The sequence below is a fragment of the Echeneis naucrates genome, chromosome 23, assembly GCF_900963305.1.
Source record: "Echeneis naucrates chromosome 23, fEcheNa1.1, whole genome shotgun sequence".
Classification (NCBI taxonomy): domain Eukaryota; kingdom Metazoa; phylum Chordata; class Actinopteri; order Carangiformes; family Echeneidae; genus Echeneis; species Echeneis naucrates.
Window position 1 is genome coordinate 7,547,745 of NC_042533.1, and position 16,740 is coordinate 7,564,484.

The window sequence follows — 16,740 nt, forward strand, 5'->3', positions numbered from 1 at the left end:
GAGGTCTGAGGCAAGAGCCCTTGCTGGTTGGTGTAGAACTACAGTGGAAGATAAAAAAAGGAGAGAAAAACACATTATTGATGAATAAAGACAATGCTATTATTGTTGTTGTAATTTTATCCACTGGTTTGCAATCTGTTGTAAAATCACATTGTATTAATCCCCGCCATGATGCGGGGTAGGAACCGTCCACCCGAGCGGCCTGACAGTTGGGGGAAGGAATATATTGACGGAACACCAGCGGACATATTTCCGCCAATAACAAACCTGCAATGACTTACAAATGTATTGTTAGCGCTAGTCATTCTAAGCGTTTAAACATAGTGAGGTAAAGTGTTGCTCGGAAGGGAGTTAAATAGAAAAGTTAAAGCTTATCATCACACAAATGGCATGATGGGGAAACCTTCGTGTCGCTGCGAGTAAACGTGAATCAGCGAACGAATGATTCCGCCGAGCGTTAGCTAGCAGGCTAAAGCGCCGCACCGACGTGCTCCTCGGCTTCCCGGTGAATAACATGTCCTGAGACCGGTCGGGCCTCTCGTTTGGTCCCCAAGATTGTTTTTGTTTCGTAGTTAAAATCGAACTAAAGAGAGCAGACACCGTTTCCCGCCGCTACAGATCACTGTCTGACCCCAAAGAGTTCAAGGTTTCTCCCAGGTGAGTTAACACGAAGGGACCGACAGCAGGAATTTGGACATGTTAATGTGTGTCAATGCGGACTAAGGCCTCCGATTCATACATATGTTTAGTGTGTAATTCACGACGATGGTGGGGATACTTTAAAATAATACCTCCTCTGTACATTTACTCCCGTAATGTTTTAAGCTGTCGATCCCACGCACTTAAATGACCAATGCCACAATGTCTTTGTCCACATAAAAGAAATATTTACTAAAATTAATTGGATATTTTTTACACACCCCTGTGCGTGGGTGAAGGAATTATGAGTTTCAGTTTACAGTAGTCATTGCATTTATAATTTTAAAATAGTAAGATAATTTTGCACTTATTGCAAGACATTGTATGCAGTACTTAACGTTGTTGTTGTTTTTTTTTTTTTTTTTTTTGCTATCCTTACAGAGTGTCAGACGGATCAGCAGATTTTCATAATGAAGATGTTCTCAGTGTCTCATAAGACGGTCTTCGTGGTAGACCACTGTCCCTACATGGCTGAGTCAAGTCGTCAGCAGGTTGAGTGTGATGTTCTGACAAAGAGTCGAGCTCAAGGGGTTATTCCGTTGGCCCCTGTGTCCAAGTCCCTGTGGACCTGTGCAGTGGAGTGCTCCATGGAGTACTGCCGGATTCTCTATGATGTTTATCCAAAGGACAAACTTGTGAGATTTTTTTTGTTTGCTTGTATTTTAATTTGGACTTGCATGTAATTAATATAATTGCTTTTAAAATTTGCTTCCACTCCTTTATTTTACAGGTTAATTACATTGTGAGTGATTCAGAGTTTCACACATTAAATTCCTGGAAGCAGGAGGAGCAGAGCACCCATGAGGTAAACCTCTGCCTGGTAAAACTCAATAAGCTGCCTGCACTAAGATTGTAATGCTAGTGTCTGGTTACACTTCTGGGTTGGAAGAATTTGGAGAAGTGGGACATATCAAAGAAACATGAGTGACTACATTTTTGCAAAAGTTTCCTCTAGAATTAGACATGCAATGTCTGTATGTGGTTTCTCTTCCTGTCTGGTAGCTTATGTCAGCCCTGGCAGCTGTCGGGCCACCTAACCCACGGGAGGACCCTGAATGCTGCAGCATCCTGCATGGATTGGTTGCAGCGGTGGAGTCATTATGCAAGATAACAGAGTTGCAGCATGAGAGGCGCACCATGCTGATGGACACAGCAGAGAGAGTTGCCAATAGGGGGCGCATTATCTGTCTCACTAATGCTAAAAGGTAAACACCCCACATTTCAGTCATTATTTTTATATGAATAGAAGGATGAAAGACTTCTCAATGTGATGTAGCTTTGGACTTGTGTACATGTAGGAGCTTTTCAAAGGGATTATTGATATTTATGAAAGAAGCTGGTTTAACCTGTAACATCACTGAGGACTGTTCTCTAATTGTGTTCTTCATTTTATCATACAGTGATACTCATGTGCGTATGCTGGAAGACTGCATTCAGGAGACCATTATAGAACAAAATAAGATGGCAGCAGGCTCAGACAGGTCAGCTTCAGAAAAAACGTCTTACGTGATTTTGCTTTGAATGTAGTTGGAGAGAAAAGGCCTTAAAATGTTATCAATAATACTAATACTAAAATAAGATACACCTGTGATATGATCATGACTTGATCTTTCCTTAATCCACTGTTGTGTGTTTCAGGCTGATGGCCATTCAGCAGTGTGATCTGGTTTTGATTCACATCTACCCCCAGGGTGAAGACACACTGGTGTCTGACCGACCTAAGAAAGAGGTGGGCACTAAGAAATCAGCAAAAAGTATTGATCATTTTTAACTCCAAATAATTTCCCATCACGGCTGTTATTCCTCACTGTTTCTCTCATTCCTCTGGCTGTCTCAGATCTCTCCTCTGCTCACCAGCGAGGTTCACAGTGTTCGTGCTGGCAGGCACCTCGCCACAAAACTCAACATTCTGGTCCAGCAGCACTTCGACTTGGCCTCCACCACCATAACTAACATCCCCATGAAGGTAAGGGGCTTCCTGACCTTTAGTCTGGCCTTTTACATGCCTTGTCAAATTAAAACTCACATAAACATTTAAATATGTTTTTCTGTTGCTAGAATAATGTTATCATGTGCAGAATGCAGTGCACCACTTAGACTTTTTACTTGATGATGGCTTTTTTTTTTTGTTTTGTTTTGTTTTCCCTTTTCTATCACAGCCTTCACATTTTTCTTTGTGCTTGCTTTATCTTTATGTGTAAGCCCTTCCTCACCTCTAATGACCCATGAACTTTACAGTCTTTTTGTTTATCTCATCTGCATGTTGATATGACTGTGAACCTGCTGCTGGTTTCATGCTGTATTTTCTGTTTTGCTAGCCCACATTAAATGTTTGCGAACAGGTTAGTACTCTTATCACACACACATGCAAGTGAGGAAGGGGCAGAGTTTACACTGTGTAGTATATAGTATAGATTTTGAGCTCTACTGTTGCAAACAGGCTTACAGTGTCATTAGTTCATTTTGAAATGATATATGATCTGCAGATTTGCTGGTGAGGCTCAAGTGAAGGACGGGCAACTCTGGTCTCATATGGAAAAGTTTTCATTTGACTTTTCCAAGGGATTGCAAAGTGTAAATCCTGCATGTCTGAAATCACCCGTTTGTTGAATAATAGCAACATTGTATTAGTTTGCTTTAAAATAAAATTTTCAATTTTCCTGGTGAAATCAACAAGTTTTGATTGTTTTAAGGAAATCTTTCTTCCAAATAATAACACAAAACCAAAGAACATTACAGTAGCTGCTTTTTAGTCAAGACATCTGTGACCAGTGTTGCCTCTTCTCTGAGTTATTAAATACTGTCAGTGTCTGTCAGGTGTTTTCACTCTAAAAGTTGTCCCAAACTTCCTCAGGTCTTTGTTTACCTCATCAGTTCCCACTCACTCACCCTTTAGTGTCTTTGTGTGGTCCATTGTGCTGTTTTAACAACTATTTTTTATTTATTTATTTAGTTTTTTTTTAAACCTGACCATCCTCTGAATGTTTAAACATAAGTCCACCTTTAGCTGTCCTAAAGCTGGATTTTTACCAAGTGTAGCAAATTCAAAATTTAACTTGTGATTAAAAGTCTGTCTCTAGAGTATTTGTTCCAGCAAATTTGGGCAGAAATGTATAAAACTGTCAGATATATTGGCTGGACAAAAGCTACTGTAAATATTGTGTGAACAAAAATACAAATAAAGTACACTGTAATGTTGATTACAGGAAACAATTTAGTCATCCAGCGAACAAACACTTTCCTTTTACTTTGCCCATTATCGTCACCCTTTTCGAACATGAAATCAGCAGTGTCATTGAGCATATACATGTGTGTGTTTGCGTGTTTGCTCACCCTTGCTGACTTGTTTGTTATTGTCTCTGCGTGTGGGCAGGAAGAGCAACACGCCAACACGTCAGCCAATTATGATGTTGAGCTCCTGCATCACAGGGATGCTCACTTGGAGTTCTTCAAAAGTGGTAGGTACTAAAAGTAAACAATAGAAGTTTTATCAGGGTTAGGGTTAATTCTCTGACGTTCTTAATTGTAACATTTCCGGGGAATTCCACAAATTAGTCAAACACTGAAACTGTTACTGTTTCCGTTTGATTATTAAACATGTTTGAAAATGTTTGCAGTTTCTCTACAATGGTGATTTTATTTATGTCCAACATGATTTAAATCACTAATTTGTCATATCATCTTGCCCTGAAACAGGAGATTTGCACATGGCTGGGACCAGCACTCGAGAGAATGGCCTCAAAGAGACGGTTACACTGAAATGGTGCACTCCAAGAACCAACAGCGTAGGTGGGCACAATCATCAGTACTTCAATACAGTGCTTTTTTTTTTTTTAAATTTTAGTATTTAATATTGTGTATTAACCTTGGAGTGTTTAGTAGCTCAATATCAAAGCAGGTACGTTCAATATTTTAGTTTGAAATGTCATTATTTATGCATGTATGAGATTTAAATATTTTTTGTTTTATATTGGTTAAAATTTTTGCAAATATTCTCATAATTGTGATTGTGGTTAATTGTAGTTTAAGAAAAAAATATAGCATTTGTAATTAAAATAAAAAAATTCCTGCACAGCTAGGAAGTTGACACAAATTGTCAGTTGCAGAATTGATACAACTGTCAAAAAAATTCTGATTTGGTTTGATGTACCTGTTCCTTTTTTCCACCACAGAACTACATTACTGTACGGGAGCCTATCGCATCTCCCCCACAGATGTAAACAGCCGCCCTTCATCATGCCTGACAAATTTTCTCCTTAACGGTGAATTATTTCACTTGTAACAAGTTGAATTTATCTACAGACTAATTATTTAGCTTACCAGCTGACTAACTTCTCTTACTGACTGATCGCAGGTCGATCAGTGTTGCTGGAGCAGCCCAGGAAGTCAGGGTCAAAGGTCATCAGCCATATGCTCAGCAGCCATGGTGGTGAGATCTTCCTGCATGTGCTCAACAGCAACCGGTCCATCCTGGAGGACCCCCCCTCCATCAGTGAGGGCTGTGGAGGCAGAGTGACGGACTACAGAATCACAGTGAGCCCAGTTTAATCTCAACTGTGCTGAAATGAGCACCAAGTTTTTAATAGTAACTGATGCTTTTCTGGTCCTCCTCAGGACTTTGGTGAATTCATGAGGGAGAACAGACTGACTCCAGTGTCAGAGTCTTCCCACAATCCCTCAGGCAAGCTGCCAGCTGAGAGGGCTAAGGCACAGCTGGAGCGTTACACTCGCTACTGGCCAATGATCATCTCTCAGACCACAATTTTTAACATGCAGGCAGTAAGCAGCATGATCCTTGTTGATTCCTCATTCAAATAAAGAAGATAATCTACCTGCTGTCCTTATCTGCTCATCTTTAGAATTGTGTATTACTATTTTTTTTCTACTAGGTGGTTCCTCTAGCTAACCTGATAGTGAAAGAAACATTAACTGAAGAGGATGTTCTGACCTGTCAAAAGACTGTTTACAACCTGGTGGACATGGAGAGGAAAAACGACCCACTTCCTATCTCTACTGTTGGCTCCAGAGGAAAGGGCCCCAAGAGGTACGTGTTAAGAGAAATAAATGTGACTTCCATTATCCTGCAGGAAGAAATATCAGTGTTGCAGTTTATGAAAGTAAAAATCACCAGGCTAGCAAATGCTTTTGCACTGATGTCATTCCAGAGACGAACAGTATCGCATCATGTGGAACGAGCTTGAAACATTGGTAAAAACTCACGCTGGAGCCACGGACAGACACCAACGGGTTCTGGACTGTATCATCGCCTGTCGCAGCAAACCTCCTGAGGAGGAGGAGAGAAAGAAGAGAGGCAGGAAGAGGGAGGAGAAGGAAGACAGGACAGAGAAAAATGGCAGCAAAGACACAGAGGACAAAAGCTGGCAGGACTCAGAGAGGTAACTGTGGCTGTGTTAACATTTATGAAAACAATCAGTTAAAGAAAAAAAAAGGGGGGGGGGGGGGGGGCAATATTATCAGTGGTTTTTGACTAGATGGCTCACTCAGCTCTACATACCTTTTACTCACCGTCCTGTTTTAACTTAAAGGCTAAAGGGTTTGCTGGAAAAAGAAGATCAGGAGTCAGAAGTGATCAAGGATTCTCCAGACTCTCCAGAGCCACTCAACAAGAAACCACGTCTGTCCACAGATGACGTTCAGCCTCCAGAGAGAGCAAAGGGTACCAATAATCATCACACTCTGTAGATAAGAACAATATCATCAACAAAATAGTTTAGGTATGTTCAGTATGTTTTTATCTGTGCCCTCATCTCCCTGTCACTGCAGGTCCTGTCTCACTCCTCACCATGTGGACCAATCGCATCACCACTGCCAATTCCAGGAAGCACCAGGAGTTTGTCGGAAGAGCGAGCTCTGTCAACAACAAGTTTGAGTTGTACCAGCACCTGAAAGACGAGAATGGGTGAGTTACTGCCAAATAACATTCATCTGTCACTTTGTATTTTCTCTGTCTTGATATTTCTTATGCTACCACATTCAAGAATAAGGTAACAAAACGTGATTATACGTGACTTTATGGGCTCAACATTTCAGGAGCTCCTTAAACAAATTTGACATAGATGTTGATTTGGATTCAGGTGAAACACGTAGTAATTATGACAACTCCTCAGACAGATGATTCATATATTTCTGGTATAAATATAAGGGTTAAAACTTGACTTTATGCTGACACTTTATTTTCCTTGTTTATAGGATTGACGTTCATGAAAATGGCAAGGCGTCCAGATGATGTCTCCCTGGATATGCCATAATGTCACTTTTCCCTTTCCAATGATTCGATTGTGGACCATAGTGTTTTTCAGACTCGAGTGCCACCTTATACCCCAAAACAAGGACATCAAATAAAATAGATGGTGAACTTTAACAAGCAATTTATAATTTTTTTTTTACCCACAATTTTGTAGATATGCAGTTCACATATTGTGTAACAATAAACGCTGTCACTAGAACACTTTGTTTGGACAAATTACTTTGTATGTGAAAGTTAAGAATTTTGAATCCAATGCTAAAATATTACAGTTGGTTTTCTGTATACAGAAACATGATGCTGAATAACTGAAACAAGTTTTCAAAAGTGGTCAAGCCATTGTAAACGTATGAGGGATGAGAAATTGTATGTTTGTTGATGCAAACCTGAGAATTTTCAGGTGCTGCTTTTTTCTTTGTTCATGAAAAATCTGAATGACACGCACCAGGCTGCAATGTCCTCTTAGCAATTCTTTGCTCTTGCTGGTAGTTTCATGGAAGGCCGTGAGCTGCACAGTGGATGTGAAGAGGGTGTAGTGTGGTGCTCCTGAACAGTAGAGGGAGCAGTTGGCTCAGAATAGCCCTCAGATACTGAACCAGTGTACTTTCAAAGTAGAGCTGGATTAAAGCCCATTTGAGTCCAGTTTGCTTGTTGTCTAGAATGTTGCACCGAAAAAGGTGTGTGTTATTCTAGGTACAGCAGTTGTACAGTTGTTTACTAAGAAGGTAAAACTGGGCTAAACATCACCCCTGAGGGCTCCATCAAGGATGTTGACAACAAAGACTCCAATTCAGTTTGTCCTCACTGCGTCAGCTGACCCAATGATGCACCCTGCGTTGTTACACTTAGCTGAGAAATCACATCCTGATTCTTCTCACATGTAGCTGGAAACATGTTGAATTGACTCATTTTGCTGAGTTTTTGATAACTGCTCAGGCACAAAGTATGAGGTCAGTGACACATCTGGAAATAACTGAGAAGTCACTATATTGTTGTATAATGGCAGTGACTGTATTGGCTTCAGCCCAGAGTTAACAGGATATCATAAGTCAAAGATGATCTGACTTATTTAAAAAAAATGAAAGAATTGATCATCAATCCTTCCATCTTTTAACTGAGAAACAATTATAAACAAGAATCTTTGGCAATAATACTGCATGAACCCGCACCCAATCATACAGTTTCTTTCAGTGTTTGTGTCTTTTGGCAAATCATCATCTGCATGATCTTCAGCTGCAGCTGATGTGTTAGTTCAGTATAAGTTAAGAGAAATGGTAGTGACAATTGCAAAATAGGGGCGACACAAAAACTCTAGTTATTCCAACAGAGGAGAGTTCATACATTTATAAACTGGTTATCCTTTTACTATTGTTCTAGCAGATTAAATATATTAAATATCTTAAATTAACTAAATATAACTAAAACTAAATATTTCTTTTAATGTAACTCACATTCAAATTAAACCAGATAAAAATGAGAATCTATTTTGATAGGCCCAGAGGAATCATTTTGTGGTTGAAACACACTCTCAATCCTCCTCTACAACTGATTCATGCGTTAATAAGACATTATTAGTCAACAACTTTGCCATCTAAAAATTTTGACTGCACTGTTGACCCTAACAGACAAAAAAAATATATGATCATCTGTTAATGCTGCATAGCTTTTTTCTTTTCTATTTTTACTAATTGGAATTGGTATTCCATGATGTATATTTCTTTTTGTCCTTCAACATGCCATACAATAGTCATTTGTTTTCTGTGTCATCTATGCATCTCATATTTCCAACCCTACATTAGGCCATATGTTCCTCCATTCATGCATCCACTGAGCTCCGTTCAGCTGTGGGCTCCCTTTCAAACGAGGTCAAGTCATTCCAACATATGACCTGAATGACTAAGCAGCCAGAACAATCCCATATAGTCAACAGCAGCAGACTTACCCTGTGAGCTCACTGTGGGGAGGCTTTCTGAGTCAGTGTGGTCGGCTCTGTGAGATTCAGTCCAGAGGGAGCTTTCCTTCATCTGAGGTTGGAGGGTCAGACGAGTGGTGTGCAATTCCCCGTCTACGACCTCATGTGTCAGCTTGGTAGTGACACTGTAAGAGGCTGGGGTCAGCAGCAGTGAAGGGTAAACACTGTGCGGTGCCGATGGTGGTAAAAGAGCTGACAGAGCGGTGTCTGATGAAAATTCTCCATTATAATGTCTGGCTGTTGTTAACAGCTCAGAAATATTTAATGATGTATCTGATTTAACTTCTGCTAACTTGCTTCTATAAGGGAATTTGTTTTTGATGCAGGCAGCTCAGTTTGCTCAGTTCCCTTGTAATTCTCATGCAGCGAAATCATCAATCAATCATCTGATTTTAAAAGAAGGGAATATCTGTGTGATTGGTCAGTCTGATGGACCTGAGTTGGAGAATTATCTGGCTTTTTCAGTCTCTCTTCACTTTTTGTCAGATCCCTCCAGAGCCACAAAACACCATCCATTCCAAAACAGGAGCTTCCAGCAACCTTTCCATTTGGACGTCTGACTTTGGAGCTCAAACATCATCCAGTGGGGCAGAGGTCTTTCTCCATCACCTACAAATAGCTGGGAGACGAAGCTGATGTTACTATTTTCACACTCATATGTGTGTGGGCTTATAGCATGTATGCAGGAGAATTACATCTAGAATTGTAGAAACCTGGATTGTGCATCACGTTCTTCAGCAGAAGCAGTAGCGTGAGGTAGAAGTCCAGAGCTTTTTGGTTAAAAAGGACAAGGGTGCCCGACAGGAAGGTGAGTTTCCCTCTGTTGAGCTTCTTCATCTGGGATGCGTGTCCTTTCTCACCACTACACTGTGCTGTTGCTAACTAAGGGATAGGCCCAGTGTGTGTTTCTGCTGTCCATTCAAAGATCTGTGAAGTTGGAAAAGTCTGAACATAATAAAGTGCAGTGTCTTCACCAACACAATACGCCCACAAACTGTGTGTTTACAATTAGGATGAACCCAATCGTCACTGCAGTCATGAACACAACCTGTTCGCCACAACAGGTCCAGTTTAACGTCAGTGGTTACTAGGATACAGGACCACAGATGGCCGATCTCACTTCAGCCTGTTGGTGCGTCAGATTAGGCATCTCAATGGTGACAATTATTTTCATTGCAACACATTTTGTTCACTGTTGTACATTTCATTTCTCTGTTGTGTTCTACTGTATCATTAAATGTTCATGATTAAATAGGTAAAAGTATTCTTTTCTTAACAAATTACCTTCAACAGAGCAAATGTGTGTTGACTTATGGGAAATGTGTGAGAAGTGTCTCACTGTCCTCTCCTCTTCTTCTTCGTCTTCTTTAACTAATTTTAAGTTCAATCAAAGTCAGAAAATTGCTCTACTTAGATACAGGGATGTCATCATAATAAACCTGATATTGCGTTTACTATACAAATTATTCTCTGTGAAAATTGCTCCTAAACAAAGACAGCGAGGAGCAGCTGAGGAAGCTTGAATGAAACACCAAGGCAAAATCTGCCTGGAGCATAAAGGAGGAAGGGGAAAAGTGCAGATCCATGGAGGATGTCCTGAGCATCTGTGGAGGACTGAGAGGGTTAAAAGACGAATGCCTCCATTAACAAGATAAAACAGAACCAATTTTAATGTAGTTAAAACACACAGCTTAAAATTAGCAAACATGCTGGGTTTTTTTTTTTTTTTTTTTTTTTAAATATCCACGTTCAGCGACTTACCTGAACACAAAACAAAACTATATCAGCTCTGGGTCTGAAATTAATATTATTCTGATAAATAACAAATTACCAATGTTATTGTTCTCACCTGTTCTTGGACTTGTTCAGGTTATCTCACCGAGAACAGGCTCAGAAACTCCACACCTGCTGCAGGTAAGGGCGCCGGCTTTGGACGTAGGAAGTGACGCACAATTTAAACGACAAAATATGAAAACTTTTTTTTTGTTTGTTTTAAATTTTAAGTACCACCACGAACTTCTAAGATAACTCTGCAGCAAAATAAAGAAGTAGAATTAAACGAAAATAACCGTGCTATCCCCCCTCAGGAGCTCATGTGTGCTCTAGCAGCACCTACTGTAGATTACTTGATATTGCATGTGTGAAATAAAAATGGACTCCATTGAAAACAACCTTCAGACTTCCACAGCTAAGTAAATAAAATTTCCAGCTATCATGAATACCCACATCCAGGGCAAGGCGGCTGGGTGTTACACTTCTGCAGCCTGGGAGCTGCCCACATCCACCGAATTGGTAAACCATAAACTATGCTGTTGTACCCACACCCCCATGTTGGCCATTTTTGATTCTGTAATCCTGCTTTGGGTTCTTCATTTTTGAAGAACCACCTTTTTTGTTCCTAGTTGGTCAGTTGAGCATAGAGACAAAACATTAGCTCATGTTTAAATGCCACTGAGGGACAGTGGACATGAATTAGCACACCAGTAAAAAAGTAGTTATTTAAGAATGTTTATTTTTCTGTAAAACATCAAAAACAAAAACTAAAACAAAAAAAAAAAAAACACTGACAACAGGTACATCACTTTGTGGCTTATAAAAGGCCACTCACAATGGAGTAAGTAAAGCAAAGATACATAGCACCACCTCATTACACATTTGCATGATATCAAAGGATTTGTGTCTATCTAAATCAAAATGCTCAATGTCTTCTTTCTCTAAGAAACATAAATTTGCCTATTTTCAATCTAAAAAAAGCTGAGTAAGTGTAATGTTTACAGTTCAAGGATACATATAAAAGCATGTGGTTAAAGTAGTTGAGCCACTACGATTTCCACAAGAACATAACAAAGTTAAATGTTTTCTATGATACTAGAGCATTTATTTTTCTTTTTTTTTTTTTTTTTACACAGCAGAGAAATAATCTAGTCTCATGCATTGAAATACATTTCATGATATCCATCTTGTAAATGTTTGTTATAGCAATGTAGTTTTTTGTTTTTTTTTTTATTTCCAACCAAAAAAAATTATTAAAAATCTACCCGTTTTAAAAATGTGGCAGCTTTGGGCACCATTTCCTAAACTATTACCTAATCATAATAATTACAGTAATGATGTCAAGTTCAACAATGATTGACTGTAGCCAACTAATAATCATTTTAATGCAAGTTATGATTCATATTGGTGGTCTTAATATTTAAAGCTCAGCAAAATTCATTATTCAAAACTTCACAACCCAAAACCATCATGGTGAGCTGATCATCAAGGAAATGAGTCTCACTTTGAAAAGGACACGGCTCAACAACACCACTTATCAGTGTCAGCCCTGACCAGAGTTATTTATTACAAAATATATTTTTTGATTAATAATCATCACTGCCCTCGTCTTCTTCATCATACTTCCTCTTGAGGGAGTGCTTCTTGTGCTTCCCCCTGTGCCTCCGTTTACCAGCAAAATCAGGATTTGCGTCTCTTGTGTGTAACTGCTCATGTTTCTTCAGAAGCCCGGGGACAGAGAAGCCCTTCCCACACGTATCGCACGTCCAGGGCTTCTTGCACGTATGTGTCCTTTTGTGGACGTTGAGATGGGATGCCAGCTTGTAAGTCTTCCCGCATACATCGCAGCTGAAAGGTCGCTCGTTGGTGTGCAACCTGATGTGAACCTTCAGATTTCCGACCTGAGTGAAGGTCTTGTCACATATGGAGCATCGGTAGGGTCTTTCCCTGGTGTGGATCCTCAGGTGAACCCTCAGGCAGTACTTGCTGGAGAACTTCTTTTGGCACACCGGGCATGGGATCTTTGCTTTGGGAATGTGGTCTTGCTGGTGTCTCTTCAGGTCAGACAAATAGACAAAGGTCTTACCGCACTGGGAGCAGAGATACTGACGGTCACCAATGTGGTAGCCCATGTGTCTCTTCAACAAGCTGGGCACAAGGAATCTCTTCCCGCAGCGCTCACACATGTGAGGGCGATCTCTGGTGTGCCAGCGCTCGTGGTTCGACAGCTTGAAAGCTGTTGGGAAGCTTTTGCTGCAGTGTTTGCAGGGGAACGTCATCTGGCTCGTGTGGCACTCCATGTGTCTCTTGAAGTAGGTGGACTGCGTGAAGCCCTTGTTGCAGATGTTGCAGTAGAAAGGCTTTTGGCCGCTGTGAGCGAGCATGTGCTTCGTCAAACTCTGCAGTTTGGTGAAGCACTTGCCACACTGGCCGCACGCATAAGGTCGTGCTGTGCTGTGGGTCTTCAAGTGGTTGTTGAGGAACGCCTGCGTTCGGAAGCTTTTGTTGCATGCTGTGCAAACGAAGGGCTTCTCTCCTGTGTGAATACGCTCGTGGTCCATCAGTTTGGACTGATAAGGGAAGCTCTTATTGCACACACTGCAAGTGAATCTGTCAGCTGGAGGCCGAATTTGCTTTTTTCTTCTTAAGCTTGGCTTCATGTCATCTCCTGCACTCAGACTGGGTGGGGGAAGTGGTGGCAGGGCTGGGAGTGAGAGAGAGTTAGTGGCAATCTGTGACACCCACTGATGCAACGTGACTCGCTGTGTGTGGGGCTTTTGGCCATCTTTAGTTCCTGCGCTGCCTGCATTCTGTACACTGGGAGTAGTCTTGATCGGCATCTGAACTACCCTGAAAGGAATTGATTTCAAGGGCAGCTGCTGTAGTTCAGACTTCTCTGGTGTTCCTGTTGCTCCATTGTTTCCAGTGTTTGGAAGAGCTGTCGGAGACTCTTCCTGTGTGGAACTTTTGTCTGGCATCAGGTTCTGATGCTGAGCTGGTGTGGTGACACTTGTTTCCTTTGCAGTGTTTTCAACATTTGTTTTGTCACTGTCCTGCTGTGGTCTGGAAGCAGGGGTTACTGTGCTCTCCATGTCATCTGACATCACACCCAAGTCTTCAGTGTCACTAAAGGAGGCTGGGCTTGCTTCAACGAGGGCGGCCTCTAATTGTTTTGGTGATTCTGGTGGTGGTGGTGGTGGTGGCGGCGGCGGCGGCGGCGGCGGCGGCGGTTCTACTGGTTTGGGACGGAAGGCGAGTGAAGAGAGCACACAGTCGCCCACTGATGAAGAGATGGTGGCTGTACAAAAGAAAAGACTGTAATTTTCTTTGCATTTTCTCAAATAATTTACAGTGTTCAACAAGTGATGCCACATGAACATCAGTCTACTGTCTCATCTACTTTGTTAAAACAAATGAACAAACAAAACTCTTTACATATAGAGTTTGTTTTTTTTACATAAGGAGCTTCATTTTACCAGATCTTAGTACAAAACAGTCTAAAATATACCTTTAACACCCAGGAGCCCTTTGGCCTGTTGGTGAAGGAGGAGAGTCTTTAGGTCCCCGGGGTCAGGAATGAAGCCTCCGCATGCCTCCAGGACAGCAGGCTCAGATGAGATCATGCCACCAAGCTGAAGTTAAAAGGCAAAAAATGGAAGTAAGGAGTACATCAGCAGTGTAGCTTTATTTATAACATCCTTTTCAGAAAGAGGTCTCAAAATTGCTTCAATTATAATCTGTAAAACATCTTACAAACAATTTTTAAGGCCTTAAAATGACTTGACGCTAAATAAGTGGAATACTTTAATAATGATATGATGCGTATAAAATTGTTATTTTATTATTATTTAATTAGTTATTTAATAAAAAATTATCGTGACATTGAGTTTTGGTTTGGCCTGCAAGTTAAAACCAACCAAAAAACACCCTTGAAGGAAGTTCCTGAAGTTCCTGTCTCCAGCTTGTAGCCTCTGTTGTGACTGCAGTGACGTAAATGAAAAAAAATCTAGTCACAGTACATGCTTATACCTGGGACAGATTGGGAACAGGAAGAAGCTGCTCCAGCTTGCACACCAGCCCTGCAGTCAGAGCCTGGAGTGCTGTGTCAAACTTCGTGCCATACTGAACAGGGAACACGTCCTGCAGAGATAAGAAAATGACTTTAAAATGAGAACAGAACACTCTGTACAAAAATACAAAAGCAGAAATATATGAAGTTATGGGTCCATGCACTGTGTTTCACTTCAGCTGAATTCTCTGTATAGTTACATATTTTCAATTTCTGGAAACAAGAAGCTTACAGCTACAAAGAATTACATTAATAAATAACATTAATTACAATTAATTACATTCAAATAAGCTGCAATAACGACTGACTTATACAACATCAAGACAACATGGCTACCTGGAAGAAGCGCTTCCTTTCAGAAGGGCTTTTAATCAGGTTCTGGACTAGTACCATGAAGTTGGTTTGAGATTTCTCGACCTCTGAGTCCTTCTGTGAAAAAGGGAAATGTGAAACAAAAATAAAAAAATTTAAATCAATAAATAAATAAATAATCTGAGTTAATTCTAGATAATTATCTGCCGTGCAAACCAATATTTAGAATAGGACTTTGTAATTTTCATAAACAAATGTTTGCATTCTTACCCCTGCAGATGCAGAAATCTTCAACTTATTTATGAGAGTTTGAATAGCTCGGGAATCTGGAGGGCCATCTTTGTGAAGCAAATCCAAAATAATCTAGATGACAAGAGAATGATTGTAGTCATTGGAAAAAACCTAACCAAATAAAAACATGTACTTACTGGGAGATACAATGCAAAACTGATCAGTTTCCTCTTATTCTGTTAAGATCAAGGCTCCACCATTAGATGCATATGATGTAACTCACCCTCGCTCTCAGTCCCAACAGGAGCTGGGCTGTCTGCTTGAAACTCATCAGCTCAGGAACCGTTTGTGTTACCATGGTCACAAACTCCTCCACTTTCCCATACTGCTTCACGTTTCGCTGCCGTATCACCTGCCATATGTACGAATATGTCAGCTGCAGAGGGGAAGCCATTAAGCGGAGGGAAGCAAGGGGAAGGCCGCCTCCAACACCTGAAAACATGGGGCCAAAGTGAGTGTGGAAATTATGTTTGTCACCAGATGATTTTTCCTTTTACCTTTAAATAAATGTGGTTAAAACTAAGTATGCATGTTTTAGACATTAACTATATCAAGATGATTCATATAGAAGCCAAGCTGTGGGGCAAGTGCTCATCTGTAACTTTGTTTACATGCTGTGTGTTTTGTTTGTTTTTTTAATCCTGTGTTAATCTTGCAGTCCACAGTCTGGCTTTCCAGGGGGCGCTGCAGCGCTGCGGACTCCGGTTTGATAGCTGTGGACGGTTTCAAAGTGTGCACGTCTGCGTGTGCGTGTGCAGTCGCGATCAGAATGAGCGCCAAACTGCAGCCGAGTTTGAGTTAAGCTTGGAGGACCTGCAGCAGACGGTTTAGGGCTGCAGGAAGCGGCCGTCCCGGTTTACAGCACCGAACGGCGCGGCGGCCGATCGGAGCATCCATCCAGGAGAGGGGCGAATTAATCTGAGATCAGACGGTCCGCGCTAAAGCTTCTTGGCAGGCTAACTATCACACTTAGCTGCAAAATAGCCCAACAGACCGAGCCACACGTCTGCCAGCCGCCGGCAGAGAGCGGGAGGTCCGCTTGCCGGAGCAGATGGCACATGTTGCATTTATTTTCTGACCACCATTCTCGGCGGCAGATGCCGTTAGCTTGCTGCTGTTAGCTTAGCAACTCACCCGGGGTGTCGGACCGTTTCTCCATTTTGTTCCCAAGATGTGTCGCTAATCTTAGACTTAATGAACCGAGGGCACCGAGTAGACCGGCAGCGTAGTAGTTTACCGCCAAATGCAATGTTTAAAAGTATTAAACCGTCTTTCTTCCCAACGTCAAGCCAGGAAGAATAATGGCGGCCGCCGTAAGAGCGGCTTTCCAAAACAAAAGTCTGAGTGCTTCCGGCGGAT

General features: G+C 41.2%; 2 protein-coding genes across 3 annotated transcripts; one reads left to right on the forward strand and one right to left on the reverse strand.

Annotated features, from left to right (window-relative positions):
- The first annotated feature begins 138 nt into the window (after positions 1–138).
- On the forward strand, positions 139–7,166 carry ints13 (integrator complex subunit 13). Of its 2 annotated transcripts, XM_029495142.1 has the most exons (18): positions 139–657; positions 1,081–1,334; positions 1,430–1,504; positions 1,702–1,904; positions 2,100–2,180; positions 2,338–2,428; positions 2,537–2,665; positions 3,018–3,041; positions 4,073–4,157; positions 4,396–4,488; positions 4,872–4,961; positions 5,054–5,232; positions 5,314–5,478; positions 5,589–5,743; positions 5,865–6,095; positions 6,246–6,376; positions 6,484–6,619; positions 6,910–7,166. In XM_029495142.1, the coding sequence occupies exons 2-18, from the start codon at positions 1,110–1,112 to the stop codon at positions 6,944–6,946; spliced, it is 2,130 nt and encodes a 709-aa protein (XP_029351002.1). In that variant the 5' UTR covers positions 139–657; positions 1,081–1,109; the 3' UTR covers positions 6,947–7,166. The 2 variants fall into 2 exon arrangements, with proteins under 2 accessions (XP_029351002.1, XP_029351003.1); XM_029495143.1 differs by lacking the exon at positions 3,018–3,041 and having other exon boundaries at positions 143–657.
- Positions 7,167–11,768: 4,602 nt separating this feature from the next.
- LOC115036950 (zinc finger protein 135) lies at positions 11,769–16,699 on the reverse strand. The gene is made up of 7 exons (XM_029495380.1): positions 16,516–16,699; positions 15,605–15,813; positions 15,361–15,453; positions 15,115–15,207; positions 14,739–14,849; positions 14,218–14,341; positions 11,769–14,007 (listed from the first exon to the last, which is right to left on the reverse strand). The coding sequence occupies exons 1-7, from the start codon at positions 16,538–16,540 to the stop codon at positions 12,296–12,298; spliced, it is 2,367 nt and encodes a 788-aa protein (XP_029351240.1). The 5' UTR covers positions 16,541–16,699; the 3' UTR covers positions 11,769–12,295.
- Between the last annotated feature and the right edge of the window lie 41 nt (positions 16,700–16,740).